The sequence below is a fragment of the Gorilla gorilla genome, chromosome 2 (assembly GCF_029281585.2).
Source record: "Gorilla gorilla gorilla isolate KB3781 chromosome 2, NHGRI_mGorGor1-v2.1_pri, whole genome shotgun sequence".
NCBI classification, from domain to species: domain Eukaryota; kingdom Metazoa; phylum Chordata; class Mammalia; order Primates; family Hominidae; genus Gorilla; species Gorilla gorilla.
This window is the reverse complement of record NC_086017.1, coordinates 24,275,266-24,293,692: the sequence shown is the minus strand read 5'-3', so window position 1 is coordinate 24,293,692 and position 18,427 is coordinate 24,275,266. Positions and strand designations below refer to the sequence as shown.

General features: G+C 52.7%; 1 protein-coding gene across 3 annotated transcripts in view; it reads right to left on the bottom strand.

Moving 5' to 3' along the window:
* Positions 1–18,427, bottom strand: part of SLC6A6 (solute carrier family 6 member 6) — an 87,843-nt gene that overhangs the window by 8,366 nt on the left and 61,050 nt on the right. For all 3 annotated transcript variants that reach the window (XM_031009224.3, XM_055381073.2, XM_019024308.4), the window contains 7 exons: positions 14,374–14,508; positions 13,064–13,167; positions 12,808–12,932; positions 8,706–8,818; positions 3,677–3,814; positions 2,452–2,554; positions 1,835–1,935 (listed from right to left, as the gene is read on the bottom strand). In XM_031009224.3, coding sequence (XP_030865084.1) covers positions 1,835–1,935; positions 2,452–2,554; positions 3,677–3,814; positions 8,706–8,818; positions 12,808–12,932; positions 13,064–13,167; positions 14,374–14,508 — 819 coding nt within the window. The remainder of the gene's footprint in view (positions 1–1,834; positions 1,936–2,451; positions 2,555–3,676; positions 3,815–8,705; positions 8,819–12,807; positions 12,933–13,063; positions 13,168–14,373; positions 14,509–18,427) is intronic.

Genomic DNA, 18,427 nt, shown 5'->3' with positions numbered 1-18,427 from the left:
ATGAAAGCCTTTCTTCCCCCACTGCCACCCTCCATCTCTATCTCTGAGCCACCAGCAGCAGGGGCCTGGGCACCTGGGCCTTGCCCTGTTCGGTGTCCACAGCCCAGCCCTGGGTCCATGCTAATGGCTAGTGGCCATCAGCATGCATGAATGGTGGGGTGGGGTCAGCCCTGTGCCTCTAAAGGGAGCAAAGCCCACCTTTCCCTGTGAGAAGAGCACCTAAGGCTGGCTGGGGGCTCCTGGGGCTTCTGCTTCTAGTCAGAATGACAGCATCTCTGAGGAGGGCCCAGGGTGGCCTCGGATTGTTCCATAATGTGAAAATGGCCTAACTCTTCAACACCTAGTAACTGGGATTTGACAGGAAGATGCATCTTTCTAAAGCAGAGTCGGTGATGGGCAAGGGAGAGCACTAGCCTGCAGGCATCTTTTACTGGGCACCAACTGCACGTCTGGCCCTGCTGTTGTTCCCGTCCCTACGTGTAGGGCTGTGGCTCAGATGAGTGAGTCCCAAGAGATGCTGCCCTGGGCCCTCCCAAGCAGGAGGAGCTTGCAGCCAGTGCCTGCCTGTTTCCCATTCCTCTCCATGAGGGTGACCTCATCTCACCACCTGGGAATGCAGCCTATCTCTGACGTATCCAGCTCCTTGGGGAGAGAGATAAGGAAACCGAGGTGAGAAGAGCTGCCCACAAGCAAACATTAAACCAGGATGAGAACACAGGTGGGCCAACTAAACTCATCTCCAACGATAAACTCGCCAATTGTTGTGGTTACTGGCTCTTACCATTACTTATTTTTGTGGGAGAAAAGTCTGCACTTCAGAGGAAAAGGCTTCATATGCATATTAAATAACAGTAACAGTCTAAGGTCGTCAGCTGCCACCGGGTCCTCCTTCACAGTCTCCTGGTTTTACAAGTGGGGAAACTGAGGCTCACAGAGGGAATTGACTTGCTTGAGGTCATACCATGAGTTAACAGCAACATTGACTTAGTCTGGCCTGACAGCATGTCACGGAGGGGAGGGCCTATTTGTCCTCAGCACCTGTCTCCTAAATCCAAGGAATATTGGGCCATTTGTGCTCCCCATAGTGGAGCCGTGAATGGCAGGATGGATGTGGTCTCCCTGGCAATAAGCTCCAATGATCGCAAGTGATTGCAAACCCTGACGGCTTTGCCATGGAGGAATTCCACTCACTGGCACCTTGGAGTGGGACCATGAAGCAGACTGCATGGGCAGGTGCCAAGGCCAACTCCAACATGGTGGGCGAGAGCATCCTCGTGGGAAGAACAACGTGGCACACTGATACCCTTGGGCCTGGGTGAGTCCAAAGCTTCCCTATCCTTGGGAGAACCCAGGACTTCCCCTCTCTAAGCTACTACCCTCTCCTCTCCATGGAAACACCCCATTTCCAATGTCTATGACCTCTCTACTAGATATCCCAAAGGCCCCTCTACTTCCCCAGTGACCCAAACAGAGCTCATGCGCTCTGGAAGGTTTGGGGAAAGAATGTGCTTTCAATTCTGGATCCCCTGGATTTCTCAACATGTTCCAGATACACCCTCTTCTTTTAGGATGCCTTGGCCCCGCACAGGCTGGCTCCTCTGCCAGAAATGCCCTTCTTGTTTTCTACTTCTGACAAATTCCTACTTATCCTTCAAAACTCAACTCAAGCTAACTCCCTGGAGCAGCCTTCCTCCCCTCTCCCAGGCAGCGCTGAAGCTGGGTTTATTAAAAGCCCACGCTGAACAGATGCTGCATGAAAGGTGGTTTAGCGGGTGAAAATGTCAAGCCCCAGGGAGAAGAGGCCACCAGCCAGAGCCACAGAAATGGAACTCACAACACAGAGAACTGGAGTGATCACAGCCCAGCTGTACTTCATCCAGGGCCCGGGCCGATAGCCAATCATGTCCTCAATACCATCATAAAGGTTATCACCTCCTGCAAGAGACAGAGGGGGACATTTTCTGACACAGCGTTCAAGGCCAGCAGCAGCTCAGGGGCCATGAGTGGGGTCTCTGGGACCTGATCCAGGCCTCTGCATCTCCACACCGTGGATATACAAGTGTGGCAAAAACAGACATTTACATGAAATTCAAATATAACTCTGCATCTTGTATTTTTCTGGCAATCTGAGGCACACTCCAAACCCTAGGTGTGCAATCTTAGGCACAGCCCAAACTCAAACCCAAGGCCTCAAGGAGATAAAAAAGGAGCATTCCAGGTCCTGCACAACCAAGTTCTGAATCTGTGAAAACATCCAGTCACACCTCACACCTTTAGCACCAGGAGGATCTTCAGTGTGGCTACAGTGAGATTATTTGTGTAGTCTAGGTAGGGAGGGCCTACTGTTCAACTCAAATTGAATTCCTGTTAGTATTCTCTGCTTCTGAAGCTTCTAAGTAGAGAAGCCCAAAGGAGAACCTTGAGGAAGGACATGAAAAAATCTGTACTCACCATATATCCAGGCAATAACAAAACATTCAAAGAATGCAACCCACAAAAGGCATACACCGCTAGCTGCATAGTAGTCAAAGAGCTGAAACACATACATGCCACCCTGTGAAGAAAAAAACCACAGAAGGTCGATTTCCTACCTGGTCTCCAATTTCTTTCATATACAAAGAGCTCTGGCATATCAATAAGATAAAAAAACCCAAGAGAAAAATGGGCAAAGACTCTGATGACCAGATAAATATACAAAAAGATGCTCAACTTCATGTTTGACAAATGTAATTAAAAACACACATACAGATAAATGAAAGCAAAATGATGGGTCCACGGGAGCCTGCTTCCCAAGGAGGTGCTTCACACCAAGTGCAGCTGACAGAGAAGACTCCAGGGTCACCCAGCTGCTCAGTGAGTGGCCCTAAAATCTGACTTCCAGGGTAGGGGTTCTTACAAATACCTCCAGAAAAACACTTTTACTTCTGGTAAGGAAAAATGGTGAAGTGAAGCCCTGAATTGGGTTTTCGGAGAACTGTTAAATGGGACCCATTCCTGGGGAACAGGGGAGGTGGCGGGTGGGGGCATGCAGGAGAGCGTGTGCCCTGGCTTTGATGCTAGGCTTCCATTCTTAGTACAATCTTTATCTCACCTGGCTTGCCTCTTGCTAGACACGTCTTAGACGTTCCTGTTCCCTTCTGCTCTTTGCTTCCCTTGTCTGCATCTGAAATTGCCCCTCCTCCTGGCCCCTGCTCACCCTCTGAATAGTGTATGTGCCCCCTATCAACCCATACCCACCAGGACTCGGTCCTGTGGCAGGTGACCTGCAAGGTGGTGTACCTCTACGTGGTGCTGTGGTATTTCCTGGGAGGCCTGCGTTTACCCTTGAGAATGTCTCCACCCCACCTCCAGGCCTGAGAAGGGCACACAGTCAGGGGTGAACAGAGTTGTTGTGAAATGGATTTCAGCTGAAGATCCTCTTCCGGGGACAGAGGGCAGCGGGTGGTCACAGTGTTGCCACAGCAACAGGCAAAATAATTGGGTAGTTTGGGTCAGCTGTGGGTTCCTGAGCCCCCTCGTGCTGCCCCCAGTGTTGGTCCAAGCAGGACCCCTGAATTGGGTGGGGCTGGGAGATGAAGCCCCTGCCTGGCCCTCTCACCCAGCTGCTGCCTCCACTATGGCCTTGAGGAGGGCATTGGAGCACCAAGCCTGAAACACAGCTGAGAGAGCCACCTACCTCCGTCACCATCGTCAGCCCCAGCAGGTAGCTGATGCTACACACGAAGGCGATGAAGATTTCCCGACGATAACCCTTCCTTAGGAAGGATGGGTAAAGATCAACCAAGGATGTGATCTGTCCTTCGACTTCAACAAACTGAGAAGGGGAAGAGAGAGAGCTGGTGAGCGGCTGACGCTCAGGCCACCCTTGCCTGCTGCTCGGAGGGAAGGGCCCAGGAACACACAATGCAGGAGCAGATGTGACCATCCTTGTGTCCAGAATTGGCCTGTGAGATCAAGTCTAAGTGTGGAAGCCTGGCCTCCCTGACTGTGCCTGGGGAGTCCCGCCTGCCACTCCTCGGAGCCAGACAATGCCACATTCGGTGGTCCACACCGAGCTGGCCAAATATTCCACACCTCTGCATCTTCTCTTAGGCTGTTCCTGCCACCAGAATGCCTTTCCCCATCCTCCAAAGCTGAGCTTGAGAACAACTGCGCCTCTGAAGCCAATGCTGACCCTCTGTCCTGGCACATTCAGGGGCATGTATGTGTTGCCATGACAACCTCCCTCACTGATCTCCATCCTCGTGGAAGATAAGGGTGGTATCACATTCACTTTTGGGCCTCGAATGCCGAGCCCTGCCAGACACATTGGCTGCTCAGCAAATGTGATGAATGGGTGGACCTTAGCACCAACTTGCTTGGCAGGTCAGGGGAAGTCTGAGCCTCAGTTTCCCCATCAGTGGAATGGCAGGCAGTTCAGGTCAGATTCACACAGTGGCTTTCAATCCTTTGGGGATCACAAGCCCATGAGAGGACTTTGCATGTGTGTACACACGCTGTGTAACCACCTGCTGCCTGGGACTCCAGGAACCCATCCCTGGGCTCCCAAAGGAAAAGAAGCTGGTTGGCAAAGGCCCCTCTGTAGGTAACATTTCAGGGGAATTCTCTGTCTTTCTAAACCTTTCCATCTCGTGCCTAACCATTTATCTTGGGGGTTGTTCCACATCATTACACAGAAAGCTGCCTCATTTTTTAATTGATAAAACTCCACCCTGTGGGTAGGCATCGCCATTGATCTAATGCCCAGCTGATGGTCTCCAGACTCAGCTCTTCCTCTCCTCCTGTGTGCAGGCATCTGTGCATGTAGCACAGTCTTAAAAGAGAAGCTTTGGGGTTAAAGAGCACACAGCAGCACTTTAAATTTGGATGGCTACACCCAAACTTCCCTGCCAACCAACACACCCTCCAAGGCCTATATGATTCCTTCAAAAGTTGAAGAGCTTATTCAACCTGGACCCAGATGTCCTTTCATCTGAACGAGGCTTTTGGGAAGGACGTTTCCCCAGCATTCCTACCAGAGAAATCTAACCCCTTCCTCCTTTGGGATGCATTGCAGGAAAATCCAGGGAAGGAACACAAACGAGAAATCCCTTTCACGTGCTGACAAGGGCTGGAGAGATGAGACTGCCACCAGGAATAAGGGAAAAGATGAGCAGGAGGCTCTCAAGAGGGATCCAAGAGAAGAGGCTGCTTTTTTGACCTCTGACTCATGTGTCTGCCAAAGGGGTTTTGAACCTAAATTGCCACTGAATTATAGCAAACCTGCAGCTCAAACACTTAAGCTTCAAAAGGAGCTAAAAACAAAGGTTCTTTCCTTTTTTGAGATGGGGAAATTAAAGACAGGAAGGTCAGTGTCGCTGTGAATCAGGGCCAAGACCAGCACAAACCCCCATTTCCCAGTTCCTGGCGCTTCCGGAGAACACTGCCCTTCTCCACCAGCCTCTTCAGCCCTCCCTCGCTTAACAGCTGTGTGATTGGCTTCTCCGAGCCTCACTTGCCTCTCCGTGAAATGGGAGGATCTTGCCCACTTGGCAGAGATGTTGAGAAAGATTTGAAATTATTAGAGTAAATCTGCAAGTGGGAGATAACTGTGAACCCATGTCAGCGGGCTGGGCGAGCTCTTTGGGTGCAGGAGGAGTGGGTTCCAACTCTCATCTCCTCTCATAATTTGTTAAAAAAACCATGTCCCGGCTGGGTGCAGTGGCTCACGTCTGTAATCCCAGCACTTTGGGAGGCCAAGGCAGGCAGATCAACTGAGGTCAGGAGTTTGAGACCAGCCTGGCCAACATGACAAAACCCTGTTTCTACAAAAAAAAAAAAAAAAAATTAGCCAGGTATGGTGGCACATGCCTGTAATCCCAGCCACTTGGGAGGCTGAGGCAGGAGAATCACTTGAACCCAGGAGGCAGAGGTTGCAGTGAGCCAAGGCTGCGCCACTGCACTCTAACCTGGGCGACAGAGCAAGGCTCCGTCTCAAAACAAACAAAAAACCGTGTCCCTCTTGGGTAGCCTGGATGGCAACAGGCATCTGCCTCCACAAGGCTGACTCCTCTACCCTGTCTCACCAAGAAAGGCACAGCAGTATGATGGCTCTTAGGCCAGACGGACTGTTCCCGCCAATGGTAGGAACCCCTGATGAGTCAGGGTGACACCCCCTGCTCCCTTGCCCAGGACACAATAACATCAGCGGGAGGCCTCTGCCTCTTGGCTGTAGATCTCCATACTTCCAACAGGAGGAAGTTATTTTGGGGGAATTCAAGGGGAAGGCCAATTGGGACAAACTAGCAGGTAAGAGACGGTTTCTGCAGACAGGCAGACCTGGCATCAAGCCCTTAACTAGCTGTGTGGAGCCTTGGCTAAGTTCTTGGTCTCTCTAAGTCTCAGTTTCCTCAGCTATAAGAAGGGTAAAAAATAGTACCCAGGCATCGCAACGCTACAGCTTAAGGAGTTCATGTACAAAAAGCCAGGTGCAGGGCCGGCAGGAGGGCAAACTGGGGAGTTAGGAGTCAGTGTTGAATGGGGACAGAGGTTCCATTTGGGAAGAGGAAAAAGTTCTGGAGACGGATGGTGGTGATGGCCGCGCAATGTCTGAAGGTACTAATGCCACTGAACTGTACACTTAAACCTGGTTTAGATGGTAAACGTGTATCACCCCAAACACACGCGCACACAGAAGCCTGCCATGAGGACCGGCACCCAGGGAACACCTCTTACGGCAGAGGGCTCTGATCCTGTCACAGTGCTGGCAGTGGGTGAGGCACACTGCTGGCATCTGCAAAACCTTCCCCATTTCCCCAAGCTCACAAAGCAGAGATGCAAAAGAGGAAGCCCCACCTGTGCCATCAGATTCCCATCCTGGTTCCCTGGGACATGGGGCCTGGGAGACCAGTGACTTAGGTTCGATTTCTACCCTTGTCCCTGGCAGGTCATCTAACTGCTCTGAGCCTTGAGCTCCTCGCTCTGCAAAGTAGGAGGAGTGGCTGTGAGAGCCCACCAGATTCTCTCCGTGTGCCACTGACACGGGGCCTCCCTGAGAGATGGGTGTCCTCCACCAGGCCCCACTTCCTGGGGAGAAAATCTAATGAGTGACCACCTCCACCTGCTCAGGGAGCCGTTTCCAAAGCCCAAGTGGCCTATTTTGGGCCCATGAAGATGTCATACCTTGTCTTTTATTAACCTCTGTTTTTGTTTTTTTCTTTCACTTAGAGCTCTGGAAGAAGTTATAAAAGCCATTTGCTTGGGGCCTCTGAAGGCCAAACTCATTAACTAGGAATGATTAATGGAGTCCTCCTGCTTGTTTATTCAGCTCAAGTCTATCAACAACTGCAGAAGTATTTTGTTTTCCGTCTCCCTGATGTTTTCGTTCTGTCTTCTCTGCTAATCCTGCCCCCTTCTCTGCCAAATCCCGTGCTCTGCTCTTGACCTTGCTGGCTGGCCGCCTCCTCTCTCTGGACTCACCCTCCTCTGCTTGACCTTCAGAGACTTTTCCCCTACCAGGTTCTGGGGACCCACTTGGGACAATGACTCTAAAGACTTTGGCCCGCGGGGAGGGGGACAAGGGGCTCTCCCGCCCTGGCTGCAAGCTCCAACCTCTCAGGGGGTCTCAGTTGCTCAAAGGCTTCCCAAGAGGCATTCAGACCTTCAGACCCAGACTACACAGTCTACATCCTACCTGCTTCTCAGTGGCCCACCTGCGTGGCGCTGCCTGAGGGACTCATGCTGGGCTGGGCACACAACCAGCCTGTCCCACACGCCATAAATCCCTACTCCTGGAGTCATGCCTGTGCTCTGAACTGTTGTTTCAACAAGACCCTGTCAAAAATACACCTATTTCCAGGGAAAGGGGCCCAGGAACTCAAGTGAATTGTCCTCCGAGCACTGCTGACTACCCCACACTAGGCACTGGCTACTCTACAGCCAGATGCAGCCACTCATCGGCTCTCACTGGCATTCCCTGGCCATGAGTCACCTTCTAGCGGAGGCCTGAGCCCTGAAGGGGTGGGATGAGAGGTTTAGAAGTGCAGGAAAGAACCTCAGTGGAGACAAGAGTCCTGCCTTGGGAGGGGAGAAGCCAGGACAGCCAGAGGTCAGGGTGGGTTTGAGCGAGGCTCCCGGCCTGTGCAGTGTATAAAGCACGGGAGGGAGCCAATGCCCAGCCCCTCGCACGCTCCAGGGAGCACAGAATCCTGAGTGTGGCGTAGGCTTCTCCTGGGCACTTGCAACTGATTACGATGGCCCAGACAATGATCAGCTCACACAGAAATGTGGGTCCCTTCTCCGAATCGCCCATCTGCCATGTCCTCCTGTGCCCCGCCGACGCTCCACTGGAGCACATCATGACTTATTGAGTCATGATCTCCAATTCGTCATTTGTGGCTTGACTGTAACCACAAACCCTGGTTGTCCCTGTCATAACCCACCCACTCTGAGAACCTCTGGATGCTTCTCTGCTAGCAGACAATGTGCCATGCCATGTCTTGTTTGCACTCCATTAGGCTAAATAATTATCTTGTTCAAATGCACTTTCTGGGGACCCAGAGCTTTTTCTATTCCTGGTGTCCTGGAGGAACCCTCACAGCTGAAGCACTGGAAGTCTGACTGGAGGGGGGAAGGGGGTTGACCACCTCCCAGGTGGAATAAGGAGGCTTTCCCAGAGTCAGGTTCCCCACAGGGGCAGTCGCCCCAGGGCCATGCCTTATACGCACCTGGCTATCCAGTCCAAGCAAGAGAAGCATAATAAAAAAAAGAATGGACCAAAACGTGGGCAGCGGCATCATTGTCACAGCTTTTGGGTAGGCAATGAAGGCCAGGCCAGGACCTAGAAAGGAAAGAAAACGGGGAGGGGCACAGGGGAGGAGACATCAGCCACCAAGCCACTGGCAACCATGGGCTCACACAAAGACACTCAGACCCAAATACAGCAGGGAGCCAGGTCTGAACTCTGGCCTGGGGAAAGAGACCAGGCCTGTCTCGCTTTTGGGTGGGACACGCTGGGGCTCAGGAGGGGCCCGGTTTTAGCATCTGTCTCCTACACAGCACATGTGGCCTCCTCACACACCAGCATCCATCGGGGCGTGGTTATTTGGGGTAGGATGCAGACTGAGCCCAGGGCTCGGTCTGCAGAGACAAAGGAAAGGGAGGATCCTCCCACCCCAAAGCAAAGCCATCAAGTGGACAGCCTTTGCTGGAAGGAGGCGGGGGAGCGTGGTGGTGACCTGACCGCCCAGTCTCCTTTGCAAAGGGAAGGTTTCTATTTTTGAGTTAATGGCTAAAACACCATAGGAGTGGAAAGAAAAACCAATACAAAACCATGCCCAACAGGAGGCCTGTCTCTTCAGGGGTGCATTTGTGGGGCTCTCCCTGGCAAGGTCAGAGCCAAGCCCACGAGGTCAAGGTTGGGCCAACCAGGGCCCAAAGCTGAGGGAACATGGGTGCAGGGGCAAGGTCCCAGGCCTGCAAGCCCTGAGGCCTGCATCCAAGTCATCCTCTTCCAATTTCTTTTTTGAATCACCCCATACCCTCTCAGGGCCTCAGTTTCCCCACCTGAAAAGTGAGGGGGGGGCCAGAAATGACTCACAAGGAGCCTTCCTGTGTTTAGATTCTCAGAGGTAGACACCATGTCACTGGAAAAGGGCTCTGGGTTTCAAAAGAGGGGACTTGGATAGAACCTGAGGGAGAGCTGGGGAGATGGGAGCTCTGTCAGCTCAGGGGATGTCTCTGATGAGAGACATTCCGGAGACAGAGAGAAATGTCTCCTCCTGTCTCCAGCCTGCCTGAAAGCGGATGCCAACGGAAAGAATTTAGTTGTTCACTGAGACCTGTGGGTCTGAGAAGCGAGGGCAGCAAAAGAAAGTAAAACCTACAACTAAAAAAAAAAAAAAAAGTCAAGAAGCAGGAAACAAAAAGGGCCAGAGCAGGAGCTGTTCAGCAGGGATTAGAAACCAGACGAATGGCTCAAGAATGAAAAACAAAAAGCAAAACCCAACTTTACAATAAATTGGAACCAGAAACCACATTATACGGTGTTAACACCCCCAGTGTGGCAGGGAAGGGTGTGTCCTTTTACAATCCAGAGAAAACCTGACCAAAATATATCCTTGGGCAGCGACAGAGTGGTTGGTCACTGAGATGCTGGAGACCCCCACCAGGAGCGGGGGTTACCAAGCCCCAAACTGCTCAGAACATGCCCAAAAGAACCAGGGCCAGGTTCAGAAAAATATGGACCCCAGGACCCGGTGAGATGACTTTTGAATCAAAGTTGAAGTTGGAGTCAAAAGCCGCGGCGTTTCCACCCAGACCGGGGCCCCGCTGGTCCCTACAGAACGTCAGCGTTGGCCCTGACTGGTCCACACTGAATGAGGAATCGAGTCCAGCCAGCTGCAAGACAGATGCAAAATGGGCCCCCACAACCCCCAACCCACCAGGGACGTTGTGAAGATTCTCAATTCGCTCGTTTCTGTATTTTAGTTTTGCCTTTCTCAAGCGAGCCTCTGGGAGAGGGTCTGAGCGTCTTTCTCTAAAAGTGCATGGTGAACTCAAGAGAGAGAAGTCCAGGAGACATAATCCAGCCACTCCGAGAACCTCTGGATGCCTCTCTGCTAGCAGACAATGTGCCATGCCACGTCTTGTTTGCACTCTGTTAGGCTAAATAATTATCTTGTTCAAATGCACTTCACTCAATATGGTGCTTGTTAAAAGCTTATTAGAGAAATAATCACCCTTGATGTGCCGGCTGTTCAGACATCACCGTGGGGAATAAATGACAAGGTGTTTGAAGTGGACGGGAGGAAAAAACAACTGAGATTGACAATATATGTGTCTATGAAAATACTTTGTTGTCCATGGAGGAAGGTACATTGTATGTATCTATCTGTATCTCCCATTGCCAAATTCACTCCATACTCCTGGAGATTCCCACTCAATTGCGATTGGTTTGCAAGCCCTCAGCTGAAAGCAAGCCATCTACAGAGGAGGTATAAATCATCCCTGGCTCCCTCTCACCACTCTAACTGCCAAACTCCCTAAGGGGCGTGGGGACTTCTGGAGTTACATTCTGTGTCCTCAGTCTCTGGCCTGCTTTTGGGGGCTCTTTGGGCTGGGTGGAGGAAACAGTACATCTGAGGGTCCACTTTGGAAGCAGGGACAGTGGAGAGGTGTGTGGGGGTGACATGTGGATTTGCCAAGGGGGTCCTGCAGTGTTGTCAGGGGTCTCAGGATGGGGCTGGGCAGTGTGCATCTCTGCCAAGCAAAGAAGACAGTGAGGAGGGGCCAGGGGCTCTGGGAGGTCACAAGGGCCAAATTCTCACACTGGAAGGGCCAGAGGTTGTTGCATGTGTCCAGGGTGGGCTGGGTGGCAGGAGGTGGACACCCTTGTGTCAGAAGGCCTGTCCAGCATGTGACAAGTGGAGAAATAGTGGACAGGATGTTCAGAAAGCCCTGTTGTAGCCCCACCTATCCCAGGCAAAGCCCTTGCTCTCAGGTTGCTGGTCTCCTCATCTGAGAAGGGAACATCTGGACACGCGATGCTGAGGCACCTTCTGACCCTCCAGTGCTAGGGCTCTAGGACTCAGGGACTGGGACATCGCCTCATGTTCCAAATACAGATGGCACAGGAGGTCAAGGGCAGTGGAATGGCAGGGCCTCCGGCTGTGTCTGGCCCTAGTCTATGGTGGTCCCTGAAGTTAATAACCCCCACGCTCTCCCTTCGGCTTGGAAGGAGCCTCAGCCCACGACCTTGCCACCTCCAGGTAGCCCCAAGGAGGTTGTATGAAATTAGGACATGGACGGGGTGGGGCTGGGGGCTCAGCATGTAAAATAACAAAACCAACTGATGACCACCCTCCAAGTAAACTGTGCAGGGCTGGGGAAGGGTGGAGAGGTCGGAAAGGTGGACTTTGAGGATCCTGGGAGCCTGAGGGAATCCCATAACCCAAGCCACTGCAATGAAAGCTACAGACCCAGGACCTCAAGCAGCCATGGCCAAGTCCCAGAATCGAGGCACCTGAGAGACTGCAGATTCTAGCAACTGAAGGCCCCATGATTCTCAGGTTCCAGAAGCACCTTGCTGGAACTCTGGGATCCCAGATTCCTAAGGTCCCCGTCTGTGCAGAGTCCATGATTCTAAGCCACTGGCATCCTCCATGCCTGTGACTCCAGGTAGCCCGAGGAAGAGTGCCTGGTCAACAGGGCCCACACCCCAAGGGGTGACACTGTGCTTACAACCCACCCCCAGTTGGATCTGCCACCGTCCCAGTAGGTCGTCCCCTCATCTACCCCCTCCCCCCACACACTGCACCCAGTGCCTACGGTGGTGCCTGACACAGAGTGGGGACTCATTCACGAGAAATCGGTGGGATGGATGAATGCGTCTGCTTAGAGGGAGCACGCTGGGAGCAAAGTGCAAAATACAGAAACCAAGGCTGAGAAGGTGGTGATGGAATGCCGATTGGTGGCTGACTTGGGCCTGAGTTAGGAAAGTGGTTTCTGTTGTGGAAACCAGGAGTTTGCTGGGGAAGGACGGGGGGGGCGGGGAAGACCACACTAAGGTAGCTAAAAATTCCCCAACTTAACCACCCCCCATGCTTTTGCCACCCCTCGGGCCAAATTGCAATAAAAATGTTTAAAATTTGGCTTTTGTACTCTTTGATATTTGGGGGACATCTTGGTGGCGGGGGGGGGGGGGGGTCCATTTTAGAAACCAGGCTCGTCCCCCCTCAAAGCCCCCTGGGGTCTGGCTTCATGCCTGCAGTACTTGGCTTACACACTAGGTGGCAGTGCCCACCACCACTGCCACCGATACCACCGTACCTGACTCAGCCACATCAGCAATGTCCACCCCTTGCTCTTGTGCCATGAAGCCCAGGATGGAAAAAATTGCGAAGCCAGACACAAAACTGGTACCACTGTTCAGGCATCCCAGCAGCATACAGTCCCTAAGTTACACATATGTCAGGGAGCAAGTTAATTCACAACACAAGGAAGCCACGCTCCCTACTTCTCTTTTTCTTTAAACATCATCATCATCATTTCTAAAGTCCACCAGGCCCGCCGGCGCAACACTTGCCTGTACGAGTTATACTTGTACTTGTTGTAGCTCCCCAGCGAGGTCATAGCCCCCAGGCAGATGGCGTAAGAGAAGAATATCTGAGTCCCAGCGTCAATCCACACCTATGAGAGGGAGGGAGGTGGCAAGGAAAGAGAGGAGGGCTGTTAGAGCTGGCTTCCTGGAGGAGGCAGCGAGGGTTATGTCCACCTGGCGATGGCCTGGGGATGGGACCTTGCACATGCAAATGGAACATTTATGCTCGAATCCAAGGTGCCTTTCAAGGCAGTACTGAGCTGCAAGGAGCCCCAGAAATCAAACACCCCACCTCCCAGCGACCTAGCATCAGGGTTAAGAGGCTTCAGAAGCAGATGGATCTGGATTCCAACCCTGGAATGACAGTGGGCAAGTAAATATCACTCCTGCAGTTTATAGATAGTTTTCACATCTATAAAATGGGCTCCTTTGCCCTACCCCATAGAGCTATTTCCCAGGTTCAAAGAGTGGCGATTCAGCCCAGTGCCAGTTACATGGCAAGCCCGTAAGTCAAGGCTGCTGTCACCACCATTGTTGTTACTGTTTGCAGACCGCCAAGTTAGAATGCGGAAGGAGGTCCCAAGGAACTACGCAGGCAAAGCTGCTCTCCAGAATCTTCACTAAGCAGCTCTTTCCCAGCTGTCCTCCGAGGCTGGCCAACCCCTCTCCCAATTGTGTCCTGTCCAGGGGGAAGGGTGGTGGGGAAGGAGAGCACAGGCCCTTGGGAAGCAACCGGAAGGCCCTGGGGATTCAGGTCCTCAAACAAACCCAGAAAATCTCCCATGGCTTTCTCCACCTCCCCAAGATCACAAGGCTGAGTGCCAGAAGGTGTGCTTTCGGTATCTGCCCCTGGACCCTCCAAGGCCATTAACTCTGAATTCCACCCTCAGCCAAGGAAGCCCGCAGCTCTCCAGTCCCCGACTCTCCCATCCCCAGGATGCAGCAGCCCTTGTGGCTGCAGTGGGCAGAAGCTGGGTCCGAGCGGGAGACTTGCTCATCAGAAGATTTCTGCCCCTTACTTGGTGCAGGGTCTAAAGCAGCCTCTCTGAGTGGCCAGCCTCAGACGTCCTTGACATGAAAAGAGATGCACACAGCTAGAAAGGTCCATCAGCACCGTGGACAGGCACAACCGCCACAGGCCCGGTGGAAAAGTACCATGGGGCGGTGGCCCAGCTAGACCTGTGCACTGAAGAACCAAGGAAGATGTGCTGCCAGTGGCCTCTATATCCTGCCCTGTCCTGTGCCGGCCCAGCCCTGGATGGGAGGAAGGATGGTGTGTCCCAGCCCCGCAGTACCTGTGGGTCCTCAAGGCGGGTGATGTCAGGATACAGATAGAACTTGATGCCTGCGCCCGCGCCCGGCAGCGTCAGCCCTCGGACCAGCAGCACCAGAAGCATGGCGAATGGGAAAGTGGCTGTGAAGTAGACGACCTGCAAGGGCGAGAGGGATTCAGGAGGCCATGGGCATCACTTGCTGCTGCTAAGTCTGAGCATCCTCTCAGAGAGGCAGAGGGGAGCACTGGTCAGGACCAGGGGTTCTGGAGCCAGGTTTGCTGTCTTACTTGCTGTGCAGCCTTTGGCACATTGCTTAACCACTCTGGGCCTCAGCTGCCTCATCTGTAATCTGGGTATATACAGGTACCTACCTCACAGATTTTTTTTTTTTTTTTTTTAATTTGAGACGGAGCCTCGCTGTCACCCAGGCTGGAGTGCAATGGCACGATCTCGGCTCACTGCAACCTCCGCCTCCTGGGTTCAAGTGATTCTCCTGGCTCAGCCTCTCGAGTAGCTGGGATTATAGGCGCCCACCACCATGCCCAGCTAATTCTTGTATTTTTAGTAGAGATGGGGTTTCACCAGGTTGGCCAGGCTGGTCTCAAACTCCTGGCCTCAAATGATCCACCTGCCTTAGCCTCCCAAAGTGCTGGGATTATAGGCGTGAGCCACAGCGCCAGCCCACCTCACAGATTTACTGAGATTAAATGAAAAACATCCTATAAATAGTTTGTCCCAGGCACCATCTAAGCACAAAATACAGTGGTGGATAAGACAGAAAACAAATCCCTGCCTTCGTGGAACTGACATTCCAGGGCGTAGAGGTGGAAAAAGCAAAATCAGAGAGTAAGCTATCAAGTGCATGTGTAGAAGCCTAAGCCCAGTGGTTGCCAACCATGGCATGTGCCCATTGCATGCAGGTCATATTAGTTAACAGCTAACTACAATGTTGGTATGATTCCTATGGTTAAGGATCGGATAAGCAAGGGTTCAAATCCCAGCTCTGTCCCCTCATTTGCTGTGTGATCTTAGGCACATTGCTTAACCTCTCTGGACCTGTTTCCTCATGAGTAGAATTCAGATAAGAGTAATAGAAGCCCCCCAACAAAGGGTGAGCTGAGGATTCAATAGGATGATGCTTGTAACACTGCCACTCATAGGTGCTCCAGAAAGAGGGCATGTTGTTGACACCGATTTTGCTGGAAGGACGAGACCTTCAGGGAAGAAAATGAGGCCTCTCAAAGGCCCTTAACTGGGAATAGGAAAGGCTCCCCCCTTCACCGGGCCTCTGGGAGACCCATGGCCTTCCCTGGGTCACACTGCATGTTCCAGACAGGCCAACATCAGGTGTGAGGTGGGGACTAGAAATGATGTGGCCATCTCCTCCCAAAGACCTTCTCTCCTCTTGTCCTGCAAGCGCTGTTTGAGGCTTCAGTTCTCATGGATGGATTTTCCCATCTTATTCAACACAAGGAGTTTCCAGACAGAGATTATGCCTGGGAGGAGTTCGAAGGTGCCTGGCTGAATGGACAGTTCGATCCTAGTGTTTCAGGCAGGGCACTGGCTGAGTAGGAACGTCCCAGGCACAAGCCCACTTCATCCTCACCATGCCCCCCAGGACGGTGGTTTACAGTGGAGAAACTGAGGCTTGGTGGGCTTTAAGGACTTGCCCAGGGCATCAACGGAGTCCGGGATTTGAACCCAGAGCCTGTGGAGGGCTAACCTCTGTGCAGAAAGGCATGAAGTGTTTTACTTCGACATGCAGAAAGTTCATGGTGGCCACCCTGAAACATTGAGACTGGTTGGCAGAGCCCTGGGCCGCATCTGGGGATCAGGGGACCTTGGAGGAACCACTGCATAGTCAATGCACCCATTTTACAGGAGAGGAAATTGAGATGAAGAGAACAGGACAAATGTGCCCAGGGAGTTGGGGATGCAGTGCCAGGGCACTGCTGGGGCCCAAGTATGTAACAGACACTGACCGATAGTGACACAGCCCCAAACCTCACCTAGCTGGCACCATGACCCTCGACAGAGCAAATTCTTGTGCCCATGATCCCTTTGAGTAGAAACAATGAGAAAGGGGCTTGGGAAAAGGGCAAAAAGGAAGCTTTCAGGGCCTGCTTAGCTCAGCTGCCCTCAGCCCAACAACCCCTAGGCAGAGTTTATTGAGCACTTACTGTGTGCCTAGCACTGTTCCAAATGCTGTGACGTCTATTTTCACTGGCCCGTGCCCTAACCCTCTGAGGTAAGTTTTATTACTATCTCCATTTTGCAACAATAAAACTGAGGCCCAGAGGGAGTCCATCACTTGCCCAGGGTCATGTGGCCTTAAGCAGCAGAATGGGGACCTGCCCCACAGCCCACACATAGCAGACCAGCAAAAAGCCTCCCACAACTGGCAGTTTACTGATTCTCCCCAAGACCAGAGGGCAGCCAGTAGGGAGGCCCTCAGGTCTGAATCCAAGCTTAGAGGCTGGCTTGCCATGAGACCTCCAGGAAGCCGCTATCCGCTCTAGACTCTGTTTCCCCACCTGGAAGTAAAGGGCTGGGACTGTAGGAGCTCTGAGGTTGCCTCCCACTCTGCCACTCTAGGTCGAGGGGTAGAGAGGCTGCGGGTCAGCTGGGGAGCCACCTCTACCAGGGGTTGCACGCTGCCTCTGCCACCCCTTGCTGGTGATCTGGGCCTCAGCTTCCCCATCTGTCCACTGAGGATAAGGGAACGCTGACCTTGCTCGATGGTCCCTGGCCTGCGGTGAGCATTCAAGAAGCCTCCTTGGCCGGCACTGTCAGGATGGCTCTCCAGCACTGACAGGGTGGGCCCTACTGCTGCCTCTGCCCCCGGGCGTCCTTTGTTCCTCCAGGCCTCAGTTTCTCCAGCCACCGTCATCTGTCATCTCTTCTCCTTGAGGCCAGGAGCCTACATGATTTCCCGAGGATGGGAAGGCAGACGTGGAGGGCGGGGGCACATCAGGAAGCCACAGAAGGGGGGAAAGAAGTGAAAAAAGAAAACCAACCTGCCTCTCCCTTCCTGAGGACAGGCGGCCAGGCGGCCAGGCGCCCCGACCAGTTCCCACCTCTGGGGCCCTTTGTGGGCCACACCCGGGCTGGCGAACAATAGCTGCTGACAGCAGCCCCACAGGGGTCTCCAGAGGGCGGCCACTTCAAAGCCAGCCAGGCCTCCACTGGGCCAAGCAACCGGTCTGTGACCAGAGGGCTTTGTGTCAGGGACAGGGGTGTGGAGGTGGCTTTCTTTGTTTTCACGTAGTTAGTTTATTTAACAAGCACTTACGCAGTGCGGATTTTGTGCGGGGCACTCAGCTAAGAGCTTCATGAGTTTTAACTCATTTCATCCTCAGACAACTGAGAAGAGCCAGGCATCAGCCTCACCTGCATTTTCTAGATGAGGAGACTGCCCAGAGAGGTGGGGGCACCTGCCTAGAATCACAGTTACTGGTGGTGGATGGGGGATGGATCCAGGCCAGCTGGTGTCAGGTCCCCACACCTTTGGGATGTGTGTCATTGTTCCTCCCCAAATCCTGGTCACGCCACCTCAGCCGTGTGAAGGGAAAATAAAATCTCAGGACCCCAAACTCACTACGCAGAAGGAAAAAGTTAAGCTTGGGAGCTGAGTCACACACACGCACAAAACCGGCCTGCTTTCTGTTCTTCAGCAGAGAGTTGTGAGATACAGGCCACATATCTCCCCAGGCGGCCTCCCTCACCCTGACAATGTAAACTCACAGCTCATCTTCACAGGTGCCGGACAAAGAGACAAGAAATGAGCCAACACATCTAGGCATGTGCCTCCTTCCTCCACCGTGTGTACACCCTACCCTATGGAAAATGTGTGTGTTCTCTACCCTATGGAAAATGTGTGTGTTCTCTACCCTATGGAAAATGTGTGTGTTCTCTACCCTATGGAAAATGTGTGTGTTCTCTACCCTATGGAAAATGTGTGTGTTCTCTACCCTATGGAAAATGTGTGTGTTCTCTACCCTATGGAAAATGTGTGTGTTCTCTACCCTATGGAAAATGTGTGTGTTCTCTACCCTATGGAAAATGCAGATTTGCT